The 19456-nt window shown below is 40.2% G+C and overlaps 1 protein-coding gene across 1 annotated transcript; it reads left to right on the top strand.

Annotated features, from left to right (window-relative positions):
* The first annotated feature begins 548 nt into the window (after positions 1-548).
* Positions 549-18711, top strand: cacng5a (calcium channel, voltage-dependent, gamma subunit 5a). Its single transcript, XM_034592702.1, has 6 exons — positions 549-793; positions 9130-9370; positions 13310-13396; positions 15387-15527; positions 15787-15932; positions 17005-18711. Exons 2-6 carry the CDS (start codon positions 9175-9177, stop codon positions 17266-17268), a joined length of 834 nt encoding a protein of 277 aa, XP_034448593.1. The 5' UTR covers positions 549-793; positions 9130-9174; the 3' UTR covers positions 17269-18711.
* Positions 18712-19456: the final 745 nt, after the last annotated feature.

Raw genomic sequence — 19456 nt, 5'->3', positions numbered from 1 at the left:
TATAAGGTTCTTATTTATCTTTTACCCATTTACATCACCTCACTGCTGTCTTTTAATGGGGGCTCTCATCAAAAATGCTAAAATGGCTGGATTACACTGCAGGTGCCAACTGCTTTTACTGAGCTGAATCCAGGTTTTTCTCATCATGCACCTGCAACATCTACAGAACAATCTGAAGCTCAACTCATTTTTATCTTTAGGGCAATTTAAGCTTTTAATCTCACCTTATTTTACCCCAGCTGATCTTGTTTGAGTCAATAAATTAAATTGTATGCACTGCTCTGGCTCTTGTTTCTTTTCTTGGTGTCTGTCAATGTTTCTTTTAGTTTCTGTACTCATATTATAAATGAGATCTTTACCTCAATGTATTGCCGAGTTGAAATAAAACTTGAATGAGTGATAATGTCTTTGGAAGCTGTGCCTGGTGTGTACTTGTGCTGTGGATATGCTTTATGCTGGGATTACTTTTCATGTCTGTGTCAGAGTACATCCTTCCCTCAAGGAATATAAAGTAATGTGTCTGCACCTGAGCAGTCGTGCAGCGCGTGTAGTTCAGGAGCGCAGGTTGAAGTTGGGTGTACCACGTGCCACGCGCCGCGCGCTCAGCAGACCATTGGCTCGGTCTGTCTCAACAGTGGAGCGCGAGATACGCCACAGACTCAGTGCGCGACTAACCCGAGACAACACGGAGCGAGTGGAACCGAGAGGAAAGAGAAGAGAGAGAATTAAGAGGAGGAAGAATAAAGTGGGGGAGGAAGAACTGTGGTTTCATCTACGAGTCTTCTTCGTGAAGGTAAAGGGCTAAAATCATTGTATGCGTCTTTTGGCATCAGTGCAGGAGAAATTACTGATTTGTTTATTGGTTATTGTTTCTCGTGCACGGGATGTTTCACTGTAAATGTCCACCGGCACGAATTTTTTGTTTCCATTGTGAAACAGACGATCTCTGCTTTTATAATTGCTGTGAAGAGTTGAGTTGGGTTTGTTTCACTCGACATTTCATTGTTGGTAAAAGTGCGCAATGACTCTCATTATATCTTTATTCCTTATATAGACTAATGCACTGTGGTTGGAAGAAAGACAGAATAGGATGAGATGAGAGGAAACAAGAAAGAGGGAGAAGAGGGGGAATATACTGTGAAACGTGTCCTCTGTGCTATTAAACAACTTGTAATGAAAAACCTACAAACGCAACTAAAATGAAAAGAAGTGAAGTCGAGTAAAGATGTTCACAAACAGTGTGTAGATGAATTTCCTCCTCTACCTTGGTGTTTCTACAACACGCTGAATGGTCGGAGTCGGTCATCGAATGGTTGTTTAACACGAGACCGCGTGTGAGCGGGTTCAGCACCACGGACAGAGATTTGAACCGGAGCCAAGCATTAAACGGCAGGAATAACAAACATCTGGCTCCGGTTCCAGCAGCGAGACTAAAGCCAACAAATAATCCACTGACTGATTCGACCACAGAGCAACAACCACAGTGACTCAGATAAAATCAGAGGTTTGCAATGTTTTCTCAGCCAAGGACCCCCTGCAAGATAGAACAAATCTGAGTCCCACCTCCCTCTGGAATTATATATGTCCTTTAGAAAGATATTAGACTTGTATTCAAAATGTTTTCACCATGTCCACACAGAATACTCTTATATCATGATAATGGATGAATCTGGGAACTTTTCACTGACTCTCTGGCATTATTCACAATCATGTTTTTCCTGAGATTTTTGTTGCATATGTATTTTAATCTTAGTTTCAGAAATGAATTAGAACAGTTTGGTCATTTAAAAAATCTGCAAGGTACATAACTTGAGATTCGACAGTAATTTGACTCTGCATGAGCAACATTTTTGGATTCACCTGGGAAACGTCGGCAGCCATATGCAGCCCACAGGCCTACTTGGCTGACATCCATTCCTCAGTGTGTCAGCCAGACAAATGCTGTTAATGCACAAATTCAGACGGTGTGAGCTGCAGGGGATTATTTACATTTTTTCTGCTGCTGTGGAAGAGAAACTGTTTCCAGTCTCTGTCCATTAGAGGCTGCTTCCTGGCCATACTCACACCCACTGAGATGGAAAACTACTTGTTGTGGTGAGACGAACATCGATATAGTCTAATAATGAGCGATAGACCGAAATGTGTTGCATGCTATTATTTTGAGATTGTTGTCTTTGATTTAAAACCCAGTTTATCCTAATGTTTTTTAAAGAAACATTAACAGGTTTTGTGTGACTAGTTTGAATAAACCCTGCTGTTTTTATCAGACATTGTTTTTGACTAATAGCATCATTAAAATGCTGCAGGAAATCAGCTCTCTGCAGAATCCTACCCATGTTCTCAGAGGCCCTGGCTGTCAGTCAGTCATTTTTTTTATGTCATCTCTGATATGTGACTTTCTCCTGCAGTCTTACAGTCCAGTAAAAAAAGGCCATTATTTCCCAAAGATTCAGGGATTCATAGATTGTGTTACTAATGGATTTACAGCTCATTCGTGTGTCCTGTTGTTATGCTCATGCAGTCGTCCTCCATTTCTCATCCAACCCTGTGTCTTGTCAACTCAGCAACACTCACTGCTCACAGTTTACCAATGTGTCGAAACATGGCTGTAGGTCGACATTAATAGGAATGTCTGATTCAAATTACATATGCAGAAACGCGGACATGCACAATGTCCTCATTGGACAGTTTTACTAAACCCTAAACCTGGCATTGTTTGTTTTTTTTAGCTTTTTTATATCAAGATTCATTTATGTTTTAGTTAAAGTGTAAATCCATGTCTTGGATGATGATTTCATGCTGTGAGGAGAATAACGCTTCATTATGAAGACAGAGCAACACGTTTAAATGACTTCATGACTGCATGTTGTTTATTCTCTATATATAATCAACTGCACGTCTCTTTGTTGTCCTCCCACTTTCCTCTGTTCCCCCATTCCAGCATGTTAAATGCACCAGCAGATAGGAAGCCTTGTATTGGGACTCGCTCATCAGTTCATTCATGCTCGACTACAGGCCTCTCTGTATCGTGTTGCCTGGCGACAGGGCCAAGTCAACCACTTATAACTGAGAGATTTGTTCTCTCAAAACCAAAAAACATGGGGAAATGGATGTTATAGTGCAATTGCTGTAGGTCACTGTTTTTGTGTCAAGTCTTTGGTGTGTCAACCAGTTTAAAAATCCCTGCCGTGCCTTTTAGTTGGGTTTTATTAGATTGAATAGACTTGTCTTCTGTAACCATGAAATGAAGTAGTTAAGGATAATTACCCCTGATGCAAACAAAGTTTGGAACGAACTGGGTCCCTGAAGGTCTTTTGTAACGTTTTTGATCAACCTTTCTCAGTTAATCTTTACTGTCACTCATTTGTGATCAAATGATGAGAAGAAACTGACTTAAGGGCTACACGTACACTTTCTGCTCATTATCTCGTATGAAGGAACATGCAGGGGGTGACATCTGAGGGCCAAAATCATTTGCTAAAAAACATAGGGGAACTGCCTTTGGAGTAGCGTGAAAGACTTGGGCTGTATCCAGAACTGCTCAATCCAATTAGGATGATCCGACATTACAGAGGAGAGATGTAGTGCGTTTTGCAGCCTGCTCTGGAGTCTTGGGGGTGAGGGAAGGCAAAGGAAGAACAGACCTCCCACATTAGGTCACCGGGTTCAGCTGCTTATATGAAAATGTGTGGCAGCATCAAAAGCAGCCAGACTGATTTTGTAACCTGCATCCCACGATTCATACAGTAATGTGGAGAGGAGGTGAGAATGAATTCTTTGTGTTGACAGCTTGCACTGTCATCACCTCTCTCTCTGCCAGTTGAGGCTCTGCGAGTTGACTGGCCTACAGCAGGGAGTCGGCTTGGACTGCTGTGTCTCGTTCTCCCTCCAGGGGAGGGCCGAGGCATCTCCGAGATTAGACCACTGAGAAATCATTTGAGCTTGTTAGCTCCCCACTGGAAGCCAACTAAGATAATAGCTGATATATGAGGACATGTGGAAAAGATGTCGTCTCTAAAGTCTCTAAAGTTTGGAAGAGTCACTTGCAATTAGAATCCACCCTGACTCTTAGCGTCACACATACGCCAATGCAAAGCAAATATCCCGGGTCAAAGTTCACCAAAGATTCAGTTCATGCAAAGCCACACTGCAGATTTGCTTCGCCGCAGGAAGTGAATGTTTCATTTGCCTCCTTGCTTTCAATCCTTGAAGTGGATAGTGTCTGTTAAAACTGAGTATTATGGGAAAACTACAAAGTCTGAACTGTGAATGTGATTTCTCAGCACTTATCAAAGAAAAATTATCTTTTTTATTATTTCTTTAGAAATTCACAATTTTAAAGAAATACAGATCTGCACTAAAATTGACCCTTCCTCCCTGACCCATACTGCATCCTTCCACCAAGTTCTCATGGTAATCCGTCCAGTAGCTTTTGAGTAATCCTGCAAAGTATTAGACAAACAGACAAACACAGACCAGAACATGACCTCCTTGGTGGAGGTAGTAATGCTATTAATGACCATAGTTATGTTTTTATAATTATATGAACCATCAACAGAAAAACATTGCATGATAATGACACTTTATTCTCCCTCTTTATACATATGACACCAATAAGACAACATTGTGTGACTATAAACAATTTGTGGGTCAGTGAAGTGGACTCAAATGTATGACATTCGTGCACAAGTGTGTGGTTTGTGTGGTACATGATGTTTGGTTGTACAACTGTCTCTTTACGGACATTTGTCAGTCTGACGTAGTTCTGCATGATGTGTGCAGGACTTTGTGTATGCTCACAGGCATGTGCAGTGTTCTCCCTGTATGACATCTGTTGAAACTGCACGAGCAGATTTTCAGCAGGCCGATGACGGGGGCTGCCAGCTTCTCCCAGCTGCGTCCGTGGCTTGATGACACGTCTCCTCTCCCCGCGTGCACTGGACGGTTGTTGTCCTCAGGCTCCTCCAATCAGCCCCAGTAACATCAGACAACCACAAACCCACAGTGTTATGGTCGCCGCTCCACGTCCGAAGCAGCAGAGGGACTGCACTCAAAGTCACGCTCTCGCCGCCGCAGTAACTGGGTCAATAAGCACGCCAAAAGAGATGCATGCAGTGACGCTGACAAACCCTCGACAGAGACCGACAAATGCCACAAATTATTATGATTGATTTGCAGAGGCAGTCAATGCTTTTGACCACAGTGATACAGCTAATTCAAAGTCTTTTATCAATGCATTTCTCCAATTAGTCAGATAAGTATGAGGAAAACTAAGTCACTGTATCTCCCCAAATAAATATGCATTTGTGATACTTCAATTTTTGCAACTTTTAAACATCAGTGAAAAAGAAAGATGATCACTTAAGTCAGAATTGTATGTAGCTTTGCTGTTATACACTACAGCACAGTGTCAATTATATTTAAACGTTTCATAATGATTTTTATTCTCTGCCCTGTGGGGTTAGGGTTGCCGTGGAGATCTGTTCTCGAAGTACTCTTTCCCTTGCCTTTGTATCACCAATGGTGTTTTTGGGAGAAGGAGGTATTTTTGGCAGTGAGCTGTTGAAATTAGAGTTGACAGGAGGTTATAGGAGCGTGTTAGCACAGCAGACAAGAGGAATAACCTACTTATGGTGGTGACGTGCCCTTTACTCCAGCGGTGGTGTGCATCTGCCTTATACTTGTTACCAGCATGGCCTCTGGACCCCTAGTGGCCCTGCTCAGTATCACATCAATGGTTGAAGTCGTAAACCGTATTTTGTTACTTTCAGTTAAATCATCGGGGATATTACAGGTCCTCTATGTGAGACCTTTAAAATATGACATGTTATTTTAGTGAACTAAAAAAATGCAGTTTCTCTTTTTGCACAATCCAAACAAGTTTTATGGAAACAACTGCAAAGCTCCTATTGATTTTGTTACCATGTTTAGGCTGGATAGGACTCAGACTCAAACAGCTTTTTTAAATGGAACGACTGATGTTTACGCAGAAGAGAGGAGGTGTTTTGTGTTTCCCTTTGGAGGCAGGAAGGGACTAAAAGGCTTTTTGTTTGGTCTCAGTGGCTTTGAACATTTACTGAGAAACATTTCCCAACAAAACAAATCAAAGCTCGCCATTTATAATCCTTCGGAGACCAGAACAATAACGAGAATAATTAGCATTCATAAAAGATTGAATATGTTGACAGTGTGTGTGTGTGTGTGTGTGTGTGTGTGTGTGTGTGTGTATATGTGTGTGTGTGTGTGTGTGTGTGTGTGTGTGTGTGTGTGTGTGTGTGTGTGTATTAATCAAGCAAAGCTACCGAAGTAACAGGAACTCAGTTCTATATTTTCCTACTTTAAAAGCCAGCTACAGTGTTGCTCAACTTCTCTGTGTTGCTGTGATGTGTTGTGTGTTGTGTTCACCGATAAACATTGTTTTGGGATTTCATTCTTCTCATCTTGGGGAAATCACATAAATTCATCGGGTGTCTGTTTTGTCTTGTTCTTTGATCTCGCTCTTGACCTGAATAGTGTCTGTGTTGACATGTGAACCATGCGAATGTCACCATGGTGTTGGCCGGTGTTGCAAAACATACAGCGAATATGTCTTGAATACTTGGTTTGTGTTCTATGGAAACTCGTGCACCAACTTTTCGATACAGTATGTAACATGTGCTGTTACATAATAGTTAATGATATCACTGTGGCTATTTTTAGCGTCCTCACCACCCTATCATTACAATAAGTGGTCTATTTTTGTAGCTGCTTGAAAGGCACAGCCAGCACGAATAGCTCCTTGCTCTCTGTCAGTAATGATACCTTATTTGTGGAAGCCCACATTTAGAGATAAATCACGACTTCACCGTGTCATTCTCGTGCTGTGTGACTAAAAGTAGCCCCCCCGTACAGTGTAATAACATAAAAAGGTATATTTAGTGGAATAGCTTGATGCTACATGACTATAAGTAGAGCCATTATATGGACATTGTAAATAAATGGCTGTTGATTGCACCATGGTCAAGAATAGCTGGGGTTTAATGACAGTCATTTCTCATTAATGCTGCTTGTGTGTGCTGTAGTGAACTCTGATTGCTTGTGAATGCATCTTAACCACTTCCAATCACCAGGGCTTTGTTTGGAATGATGTGCCAACCTGTGGTTCACAGTTCGAGGGCAGGTTGAGTCTCAGCAGACAGAGAGTGACACATATGGCAGCAAAAATTGTGTTTTTGTTCTTTTTTTTTTACACCGTTTGACGTTTTAAAAGTTGCAGTTTAAACTGTTATAAAACAATATGTGACTATAGAGACCAAGCTTTCTTATTCTGGATCAAGGCAATTGTCATAGTCTTATATCTTAAAAATTCTATATCAGAAGACTACGGAGATAGAATTATGCCTTGGTCTATTAATGTCTAATCTAATTAAAACTAGAACGGCATTTAGTAGAGCACATACGTCCGCCAAGGCCCAACAGGCCCACTCAAAGATTTTATTAAGATCCATGAATTGTTCCCTGGGAAATAAGTGAAATTGTCAAAGCAATGTTCAAGAAAAATTCTTCAAGCTAAATGGGTTCTTTCTGAAGTTTTTTGATCTTCTGACCGGTAGTTTTTGCGTAAACTTGCCTACAAACAAACAAAAAAACAAACAAACAAATAATCTCTTTGTCAGGGTAATAAGACGAGTTATAATAACTCCAAGCATGCATACTTACACATGGATGAGAACATGCAAGATAAACCTAAAGCAACATTTGTAGACGATACATTTTAATTTCAACTTCTCAAACATGAGTTTTGCTGAACAGGGACAATACAAATAGACATTTTACATACAAGGGGGAGAAACTAAGAAAAAACTGAGTAGATCAATTAAATTGCACATGTGTGTAAAGCATATTCATAGTTTGTGCCACGCTTGCAACAAGTGTTCAAGGATTTATCACCCTTTGTGTATATGAATTGGAGCAACAGGCTTCACACCCATTAGACAGATGAGGGTGGAACACATGGTTATTAATTATCTTACGCAGTGAAAGCTACAGGATATATATGTTTAGCCAATTTAACCATATACAGACAAAATAGCTTGATTAATTTCTTTTTTATTCAGTGTTATTGTTTTTATAATGTTGATTAGTGTAAATTGTTACAAACAAGATATGAAGTGCAGGGAGTTTATTGCCAGTGTCTGCTCTGCATCCTCTTAAAAGCTTTATTTAAAACCACGAGCTTCACACCTCATCCCCTCTACATTATTCTGCACCGCAAGCTGACAGACAGACGTGGGGACATCTCCCTGTTCTCTTCTACTGAGGCTTTTCATCCAAGAAGTTGATCCACTGAGGGGGGGGGGGAAAACTTTTACAAATCTTTTTTAAAAGTTCCGATGTTTTTTTTTTAATCCTTTCACACATCCGTTCCCCTCTCCCAGTGGGTGCTCAGTGTCGCAGCGCCCCGAGAACTCATTATGTAAAATCAATTCCTTTCGACACGTATCCCATGCCAGGCACTCCAGCGCTGCAGCTTCCTGCGAATGTGGGCATCAGCCGTCATACCAACGGATTCAGCGTTTTGTGTGACAAGTGCACACATTCATATGTCGACACATACTGTACACCATCTGCAAGGCTGCTTCACATGAGAAGCTGGATTTAGACAAGATATTTGGGTACGTTAGGAGTTGTGCATGATTAGAGCAGAAAACACAGCGACACAACTTAGCTTTTTGTGTTTGATTAGCTATATGAGTTATCATTCAGTTCTTTTGGCTGTGAGGAAAACAAACATTCCCCGCTTAGCTTTTGGCCGAGCACAATGTGATTATTTAAATTCTGTAGGGGGATTTGGAGGAGAGGGAAACTCTCCTAGCTGAGAGGAAGAAATTCCTCAGTTATGCTTGTCTGCTTTTATATTCCCATGTATTTATTTCCATTCATTTCCAACTCATCTTCATTTCCAGGAATGAATATGAATTATGAAACAAACCCCATATATTTTAACCCAGATTTCACTACCAACCGACAACCCACAGATGCATCTGTCATTTCCTGCTCTCAGGAGGGTTTTCACACTAACTTTGTCCTGTTCACTTCGATAAAGGTGGTGAAGATATATATTCTTTTCTTTTCCTCCCTCTGCTATAGCTCTCCTTTCTGCCGGCGGCGCCCCCCTGCTGTTGAGGCTGTGGTATGAGCATATGTGGCAGGAAGGTGCTGACGTTGCTGAGCAGCGTGTTCGCTGTTAGCGCCCTGGGCCTGCTGGGGATCGCCGTGAGCACCGACTACTGGCTGTACCTGGAGGAGGGCGTCATTCTCCCCCTCAACCAGAGCACCGAGATACGCATGTCCCTGCACTCTGGTCTCTGGAGGGTTTGCTTCCTGGTTGGTGAGTAGAACATGAAGCCGGAAACATATGAGATGACATAAATCCAAACACGTAAGAGTTTTATATTTTAGTCAGGATTTATAATTTCATAGATCTAGTGTTTTCAGCAACTGGTGGAGACTAATTTGTTTGGCATCACTGGTGAAAAGTCAAAGTCAACTTTTTTGTCAATTCTGCTTTGTACAGGACGTAGACGGGATTGAAATGCAGTTTCTCTCTGATCCTTGAGAGATCTGATCCGTGTAAACATACAAGTCGACAGAACATACAAGTATGCAACATATTAAGTACTCAAAACATAGTACATAGTCAACTGGGTAGTCAACCTATCATGTGCAGTGATATGGCAAAAATTAAAGCAATATTTTAGAGCAACTGTGTAAGATTTTTGTTTTATTAAGTAACAGGTTCGCAAATACTTCTCTGCATGTTTCATTTAAACAGAGTGGAGCAGTTTTCATGTTTTTCATTCAGACATTAATGCAAAGACATAAAAGTACTTTTACATCAGTCCCTTTCTATTTGACTCTGCTGGTGATGACCCCTGCATCTTCATCTATGATAGAAGCCATTATGGAAGGAAAGAGATGACAGAATAATGGGAAAATCTTTATATGGAAATCAAATACATGGCAAAGATTAAAAAAAAGATAATCACACTGATGAAGGCCGGTGTACATTTTCAATCTTTGCCATGCATTAGCCAATTTTTACAACCCTTGCGTCAAAGAGCATCGTGTTGGATTTTTTAAACATATATTTTTCAAACAGACGCGCTCCTTTTTTGGCCATTTATCTTTATATATATACAAGTTAGATTTGGATTCAAGTAATAATCACAACTTGTGCTAAGGTATTTAATGTTTCCGACCAGAACTGTTTAATGTTCTTTGTGCTTCAGGATTGTTTGATTGTGCTCTATCCTCAGTTTTGTTGAATCTGGGCCTCATTGCCCATTTTTCAATGCAATCTCAATTGCATATGCACCATAAAGTGTGTTTTTACATTTGTTCTTTAACCACTAGGTTGCTGCAATTGTAGAAGTCAAGGCTTTGCTTTTAGTGTTGGAAAATCTGAGCATGGACTTTTCAACTTTGCCTTCAACTCCTTCACCTCCATGTGCAGCTGTGGCACCTTTCCTTTGAATGTCATCTCTCTCTGCCTTACTCCAGTTGATGGATGGCATTGTAACACCTCTTCCCTTGTGACCCACCCAATCGCTGATTTACAGTCTGTGGCATCAGAGGCTCTCTGGATTGATGCAGAAAGCCTTAAATTCTTTAGCTGCTGTTTTCCCCTTTCTTCTGACCTGCACACTTTTTGCACTTTGGTACCGCTGGAGGGTTTGTATTTCCACAGTGAACGCTAAAAGTCCATTTACCTGTCAAAAAATGTTTCCTCCCCAGCTGCAACATTACAGAGGCACACTCGGAGGCCTTGAGAGCGATAAGGGCTCAGTTTGATTCTTTTCTTAGATTCCCATCTCTCCAGACAAGTGTTGTCCCAGAATAAACCAGGTATCCACTTCTGTCATTTTTTCCGGCAATGACAGACATTTATTGGATGTGTAGCAAAAAGATATGTCTGCTGTCATATGTTACACATTTAGCATTTATAACCTGAAAACCTGGAAATGATCCTGTGACATTACCCCACTTACTGCTGAATCGTTCCATTAACCCCTGTGACACAGCCTGAGCCGCTCTGTCCTGTTTCAGGGTTGATCGTTCAAATTGTGATTAGGCAACAGATGCTATAAAATGGACAAATGGTCCAGTGTGTGTTTTTAGGGGCGATCGAGTGGCCTTATTGCCCATTTAACTGGTGCATTGTGTTTGACCCAGAAACAATTAGTGCACACTAGTAACACAGCGTGATTTTGTGCCAGAGGACGAGGGTTGTGTGTTGTTTTGACTGGTATTGATGTTGGTTTGAGTTCATCAGCTGTTTGGCTGTTAGAGGTGTGTTGTAGAGGATCTCTGCCTGCACATACAGTACAATCTATGGTTGTGTCATTGCTGTAAATCAATATGTTCAGAAAAGGACTGCAAACCATGTTACGGGTCTCGTTGTAAGAGTAGGGATGGTTTGTTTGATACAGAATCTACATACTCAGCTTTAATTTAACTTTATATTCTTTATTTTTATTCTCTTGTCTCACATTTTGACCTGCCTGCTGCTGTAACAAGTGAATTTCCCCAATGTGTGGATCAATAAAGTTCTATCTAATCTATCTTTCATACATTTATGATGTAAGTTTTGCGTTAGACAGAATCATTAAAACATTTACAACTTGAAATGTATTTTCTACTCATTCTGCTGTAAATGACCCATCACAAATCTTCAGTAGAAGTGATGGTGGCTTCCTTCAAGACTGACTGAACATAATCACGTCATTAGTTCTATCTTGTGAAAGCATAATCAACATTTTCAGTGATGTTATTATCTCCCTCTGTTGAAATTACATTTGAGAGGGCTGAGAATTACCGTTTACGTTCTCACTAAAAAAACGTTCTTAAGTGCCATTTTAACAACCCACGGGAGGGAAACCCTGGGGAACCACAGAGGCTGATTATACAGTGTGGGTTTAGATTTGATTTCAAAACCAAAAGAGAGAAAAACTGCAAAAAGCAACAGTAGACTTAAACCATGTTGTGTCCTTTTCTACCCTCTTACAACTCTTTGACACACTCCCTGAAACCTGCCTGACCTGTTGTGATTTTCCTCTTTCAGTCCTCATTCAACTACTGTGATCATCACTTCATCTTCCTCTCTCTTGCCCAAATAAACTATACACAGACACACAAATACTGCATAGATTGGTCATAGTAAAAACATGCATTAAGTGCAACAGTGCAGCAACAACATGGTCTAGTGTGTTGTTGTATGTATATATATATATATATATATAAGTCTGCCTATCATAATCCATTCACTGGTGCACAGACTGTAAATACTGTACACACTATGTAATGTTATCAAGAAGTAAGTAAAATGCTTGATCACACACACACACACACACACACACACACACACACACACACACACACACAGTGTTTAATGAAAACACATATGTTGGTTCTGACTTGATACAAACTCTTTTTCCACGATGGGTCTTCAACACTTGCATGCATTATGAAAGCAAATTAAATATCCTGAAACACAAAATATCACCTTAACCAACACCCCATTGCTTGTGAGGTTTATTGTGTGTTGACAGAGATTGTGTGTTTGTGTGTCACTGTGTTTCTGTGCCAGACTTTTTTTTTTTTCCTCCATGTGTCAGAGTGATAACGAGAAACCTGTCATGATGCTATGCAGGGTGTTCCTCATATGAAAACTGACAGTAGATGATGTGTATGATGTCAAACAAGCTGCTGATTTCACACTTTAATTCAACAGCTTCACTGAAATAAGCTGAGACTGTTTCACAGCCGTGACACAGAGTTTACTGATTCCAGCACAAAAAGATAAATAAAATAAATGCTAAATGGAGTGTATTTATATAGCACTCTTCCCGTCTTATAAACCACTCAGAGCTCTTTACAGCACTTCTATCTGCAGAGCAGACGCCGTTCATACTCTGTCAGCACACCCAGTTAGAAATGCAGACTGGAGGAGCCAGGGATCAAACCACCGGCCTTCTGGTGGGTGGACGACCCTCTCTAACTCAATGGCGTAATGGACACATGTCGTTGTTGTTTTTCAATGTGGCTTCATGCTGCAGACACTGAGACGTCCAAGGCAAATCTCCCATTGCAACAATGAAGTCTGTCTTATCTTATCTATGTATTCTTCCAGCATATTGTACATTCTTCTGGGTTTAACTTTTCATTGTCACAGTGGGCAACTCTTCAGTTGTATAGATGTGCTGAACCCTGCATCAGATTCATTTGAATCTTTATTGAATATATGTTTTTTTCCTGTCCTTTTTTCCAGGGGAGGAGAAAGGTCGATGTTTTACCATCGAGTATGTGATGCCCACCAATGTCCAGATGACATCTGAGTCCACTGTTAGTGTTCTCAGTAAGTAACTGTTGTAGAAAACTAGAATGGTACTCAGGAGAGCGCTCACCTCCGCCAAGGCCCAATAGTTCCCTTAAATTCAGTCAAGCTGCACCAAATTTCACGCACTCATGTCAGTTCCCTAAATGTGCCTGATATTCTTCATCAAGATCCATGGATTGTTCTCCGACAAATCATGACAGTCAAAGTGTTAAAGAAAGTGAAAAAAAGGCCTGACTCCGCCTCCTGATCCGGACGTCCTCTCTACGGAGGCTGCCATGTTTTTTACAGTCGTCCAAACTGGACAAACTAAACACCTTTTGAGTTTTTAACTGAAGGCTACCACAGGTTCTCTTTCATGTTTGGAAGGGGAGGGTGAGGTGGGGGGTATTCAGCTGCAACATGCACCTTCACCACTAGATGTCACTAGATTCTACACACTGAACCTTTAAGTATAAAGTCATCATATACAGCACACAACCTCAGTCCACGCCTCCGTACTAAGCTACCATCTCTGCATGGTTCATGCTATTCCTAGTCCAATCCCCAAAGCCGGTGTTTTCAAGATAAGAGCCTTGTATACATGTTAGGGGGCCACTTTCATGTTGACCTCACTGCAGGGTGAACATGCACGGATACACAGAAGTACTGGTGGTGTGTAGACAAGCAGTTGGGACTACAGATGCTGTCAGATGTCATATCCCTTGTGTCTTCATGCTGGAGTCTGTTACTTTATGCAGACTCACACCACCACTGCAAAGATGACAGAGCATCTAGTCTAAAAGTCCTAATTCTACTTTCATCTACTGGCTTTTTGCAGAGGTTTCAATCATTTCTCATCCCCTTACTCATCAGAGATGGTTGCTTGGTTTTTATCAAGTATAGAACTTCGGGATAAGAGGTGGTTGTACATGAGGGGGGAGATTTCAACCTTTGTCTCTGTGCAAAAATGATTGAGGGTGTCAAGTACTTTAGTGCAGCCATTAAAATAGATGCCATCAAAGGTAATCTCAGTAATCAAATATAAAAAAAGATGACAGCACGACGAATAATTTCCATGATTTGATGAAGAATACTTTAGGCAACCAATTATGTCAAGTTATCAACAAAAAAAATTGTTGTACTGTACTTTATGAGGGAGGAAAAAGAGCTTTACAATAAAGAACTAAAACCAGAAGTTAAGAAAATTAGGATAAAATAATGGCAAAGAGAACAACAAAATACACAAGATCATATAAATATTGTAAATAAATAAATAGGGTTCATCAGTACAAATAACAACCAACTTAAACATTTGTAAAAGCTTTCAGAAAAGGAAACTAAGCTAAATACTTCATTTATCTAATAATGTACTGGCTCTTATAGCTAAAGCCTGGTCCCCCTGTGTTAGCAGGTGTGACTTACAAGTGACCAACAATGGTGCAGAAGTAAGGAAAATAGAAGCAGTATGGATTTATGTAGATGCCTGTTTAATTTACATGCTTGATCTCGTTCTAATAAAGTGATGAAAGTTAAAATGCAGAGACTGATAGTGCTGACGTTTCTTATTTTCACACCTCTGCACCTACCACTGAAGTTTACCTTCTCAAACTTTACCCAACTAATTAAATAGCCAGTTCCATTAAGGTTATGGCCTCAGACATCTGGTTCACTTAGCTGGTGACATTTTGTGTAATGGAGAACACAATGGGGGTCTGGAAACGAGTACCACACTCTCCCTTTACTTCTGGGAGGTTCCGTACCATTTGCTCACAGCAGGAAGGTCCAGCTCCATCTGAAAATAAGTGAGGAACCATGACCTAAAACCCATTAAATATTAGCTCCACACAGAATGAGTCCAACCTCACTGGAGAATATCATGCTGCTGCAGGAAGAGGAAAACTTTCCATTAAAAGTTTGAGTCACAGATAAAAAAATGAATCTTAACAGTATCTGTTTTTTTCCCAGGTTCTCATTAAGTTCCACTCAAACAGATCGGTTCCTCTCTTTCTTCCTCTCTTTTTCATTCCAGAGATGATCCGCTCTGCCACACCTTTCCCTCTGGTCAGCCTCTTCTTCATGTTCATCGGTTTTGTGCTCAGCAACATCGGCCACATCCGACCTCATCGCACCATCTTGGCCTTTGTTTCTGGAATCTTCTTTATCCTGTCAGGTAACTGGTCTTGGTTTGGATTTAACACACAACATATAGAAATACACATTATACTTAAGAGGGTGAAATAACTAAAGGGAAAAACATTTTTAATATCAATTGTTGGCATGTTGCAGAGTTAAACTTATTGTTTTTGTTCTAATAAAATCTGTTGTTACTCAATGCACAGGTTGATGTATGGTAACAAGAATAATGCCTTTCATTTATACTGATATAGTGTCTGAATGTAATCTACCTGTGTCTCCCTGCCCCCCCACAGGTCTGTCTCTGGTCGTTGGTCTGGTCCTGTACATCTCCAACATTAATGACGAGATGTTGAACAGGACCAAAACCAATGATGCCTACTTCAGCTACAAGTATGGCTGGTCGTTCGCCTTTGCTGCCATCTCCTTCCTGCTCACTGAGGTAACTTCACCACAGATAATCTGGATAATGTCACATAATGGAAGTGATACTTTAAACCTTTCGTACCTAACCAAACCATCATGTTGACAGTTTTAATAGCGTATATCTATTGTGTCCTTGTGGTGTATAGCATCAGTTTGAATTTAAGAAGTCAAATGATTCTTCACAATAAACACAAACAGTGATACTTTTTGTATTTGTTTTAGGTCCAGTCGAGATTTTGACCAATCTTTATCGACAGCTATGAATGCAGATTAATTTATATGCTGATGCATTTTGTTCAATGTGTTCTGACTGGTTTGCTGCCCAAACAGACTGTTTACCTGTGGGCAACCACAGCCTGCTCAAACCTGATTGGTCAAACTAGAAATTGAAACCAGAAGCTTCCAGCCCCCAAATCTCGTCCCTCGTTGACAGATGGTGGACATTTACATGCAGAATCTGTTTATAGAGATTAATCCTAACCTGACCTGACACTGACAGGAAATGTTGAAATGTATAACTCAAGTGAACTAATTTCGATAAAGGACTAATTAAAAGAAAAGGAATTAAAAGACAAGAAAAAAGAAAAATCTGTAGCAAACATGTGCATATGCAGGAATACATTTAACGAAGCCATGATTCAAGTGTTCACTCTATCATTAATAATAATAAAACACCTGCATGTTTCTCTGCCATCTAACACTCATCTGCACATACTTGTTTATGAAACTCTTGAAATAATTAATTGTATACAATTTAATAGCTAATACACTCTAACAAATTTCAAGTAGGTAAAACTTTGAAGCCAAAGGTCACCTACTGCCTTAAAACATGAGTGAACTTAACTTGAAGATACACTTTTGTTTCAACTCACAAAGATAAGTTGTTCGACTGAACTTGCTTCATCACGTCAAACAAACACACACTTACCTTATTTTAACTTACAATTTCAATTTAAGATAATTGTATACTTACTTCCATTTCATAATGTAATCAGGTCAAATTGAAACTATTCACAAACCGCACTAACCCTATAAGAATATGATCTAACAAGAGTAAACCTTGTGTCCCTTTGCCCTGTGCCCCCCAGGGGGCCGGAGTCATGTCGGTGTATCTGTTCATGAAGCGCTACACAGCGGAGGAAATGTACCGGCCCCATCAGGGCTTCTACCGGCCCCGACTCAGCAACTGCTCCAATTACTCCGGCCAGTTCCTCCACCCAGACGCCTGGGCCGGTCGAGGCCGCAGTGCCTCCTCCATCTCCTCCGAGGCCTCCCTCCAGATGAACACCTCCAACTACCCTGCCCTCCTCAAGTGTCCGGACTACGAACAAATGTCCTCCTCACCGTGCTGAGGCGGTGGTGTCAGCACCTTTGGCGTCAATTTGATCTGCCTGGATTTTGTCCAATGATTTGATATTATCCAGCTTGAATCACTACTAGTCCCTTCTGCAAGTGTCCTGACTATGACCTGATTCTCTGTCTACCCTCACCACTGCTGATTTGTTTTGGTCACACCTTTTAGTTCTGTGGGGAGTTCAAGTTAAGTTGAAGGTTTGCCAGTTCCCTTTATTCACAGCTGACGGGTCTTATTCCAGGGAGAGCTGGGTCAGAAAGGAAAGAGTTTGACAAGATTGTACTTTTATCTGTTTTTTCTCTAGTCGACTGTTACTTGACGAACTGACTAAAGCCGGGTGACGTTATCTGAGAGGAGTAACTCGCGTAGCTTCAACATGCAGTGAGCAATTTGACTGTTACACGCTACAGGATTACACGCTTCACATCTGCAGACATGGAGAGTTTAGAATATAGATTATAGCTGCGACAGACGGCCATGTGCAATGGGTGTGCACATTTTAAACTCAAACGGTATAATAGGTTGTATCAGTCAGGAAGCAGAAACGTATCTCTGGAGTAGAGGAGCCTTTGAAAGGAGGTTCAAATTAAGTTGGAAAAGTATTGCACATGTGCACCAGCAGGTTTATCTCACATCCTCAGTTGCCACTATTTAAGAGCAGCTCTTTGTTGTTGTAATATAACGTCGGTTTTCTCATGTGCACCACAACAGTTTCAGCCATGTTCACTTGAAGTCAGGAGCCAGAGCTCAGCTTTTTTCCATGTTTCAGTGCAGAGCTTAATGATACACATGATGAATGTGAGTTTAATAGGATCATTTTATTTGACGTGCAATTTAATAAAAAACAAACAGACTGACTGGGGTAACATGACGGGAGAGTTGGGTTAATAACAGAACAGTTTGAACTTCCATGTGAACCTCACCTCTTTCTGAACTTTCAGCCATGTTCATTTACCAAAGGGAGGGTTTGTATTATAGGCTGCTAGTCATATACATATGACATATTTTCTGTTTAAACTGCCTAAATCTGAATATGCTAATGGTTGTGTGAATTTTTTAAGTATATTGTTGTATAGTTTGTAAAGTAAAAGAAACAGACCAAACATAATATTATTCTTTATTTGCTCCCATTGCTTCTATGTTCTCAGAGAACCTACGATTCCTTTGTACAGCGATCTTCTTAGATGATCAAGTAATTACAAACAAAACAAAATCTGAAGGAAGAAAACAAGCTCCATCGGGGAAATTCTGCTTCTTTGTTTTCTCAGTGTGAATATGAAATAGAAAAGGCCGAAGGGGATGTGGTCGTATTGTGAATGAGTCAGGTGCTGTGAGGGTCTATTTTGATACAGAGCCTTTGTGAATCTAGGGTGTCGTAAAGGAAACGAGCTTAATGAGAATAAAATACCTCTCCTATAGAAATATATTGAACCAAATTATAGACAAATATTTTTCTAGCTCCTCCCCTATAATGCCAGAATATTGTTAAATGTTTGACCTACAAATATATGTGCCAAGGAAAAAGTTGTATCCAGGTTAAGTGGCAAAGTTTTGAATATAAACATTTCATGCAGCATTTCAGTGTGAGTAAACATATTACAGAGAAACATTTTGTCTTGTGCAATAATTTTATAGTTTAGTTTGGTATATTACTGGAATGATAATTATTGTGGGTATTTACTGTTGCATGGTGTGAATTCCACATGTTATTAAAGGCAACGTTTCATCACAGGATCGTGGTTTTCAACCTGCAGGACATGAAAAAAACATATATTCAAAATGAACTAATAAACACAATGTGTGCCAAACTAAACTTTCACACTCCTCAAAACTGATCTGATACATTATTTTATTTATTTCAACACCATGTAAATATGAAAACATAAACACTAATTTTTTGTATAGATGGCAGTATATGTAAAATATGGTCGTTCTGTTGTTGATCTGCAGTTAATGTGACAGCTGCTTCGCCTCCTGCATCACATTGAGAATGTGATCTTTTTGCATAATGTGAAATTACATATATGTAAAGTATTCAGATGGTGTCAGACATGAGATGTCAATATCTGTGTATTTTTAAAATCAGAGTCATTTTCATGATGTTAAATGTGTAATGGGATCTGTAAAGTCAAAGAAATAAAGTCTAATGGGATTTGATAAACAAGAAGCGTGTTTCTTCTGCTCAC

The sequence above is a fragment of the Hippoglossus hippoglossus genome, chromosome 1, assembly GCF_009819705.1.
Source record: "Hippoglossus hippoglossus isolate fHipHip1 chromosome 1, fHipHip1.pri, whole genome shotgun sequence".
In the NCBI taxonomy this organism is placed as follows: Eukaryota; Metazoa; Chordata; class Actinopteri; order Pleuronectiformes; family Pleuronectidae; genus Hippoglossus; species Hippoglossus hippoglossus.
Note: the sequence above shows the minus strand (reverse complement) of the source record. Positions and strands in the feature narration are given on the sequence as shown.

What these genes read in the sequence shown, in the direction of transcription:
- cacng5a (XM_034592702.1), top strand. Translation starts at nt 9,175, where the DNA reads ATGAGCATATGTGGCAGGAAGGTGCTGACGTTGCTGAGCAGCGTGTTC. An exon ending in GTCCACTGTTAGTGTTCTCA is followed by an intron (nt 13,397 to 15,386) that starts GTAAGTAACTGT and finishes TTTTCATTCCAG; the next exon opens with AGATGATCCGCTCTGCCACA. An exon ending in TCTCCTTCCTGCTCACTGAG is followed by an intron (nt 15,933 to 17,004) that starts GTAACTTCACCA and finishes TGTGCCCCCCAG; the next exon opens with GGGGCCGGAGTCATGTCGGT.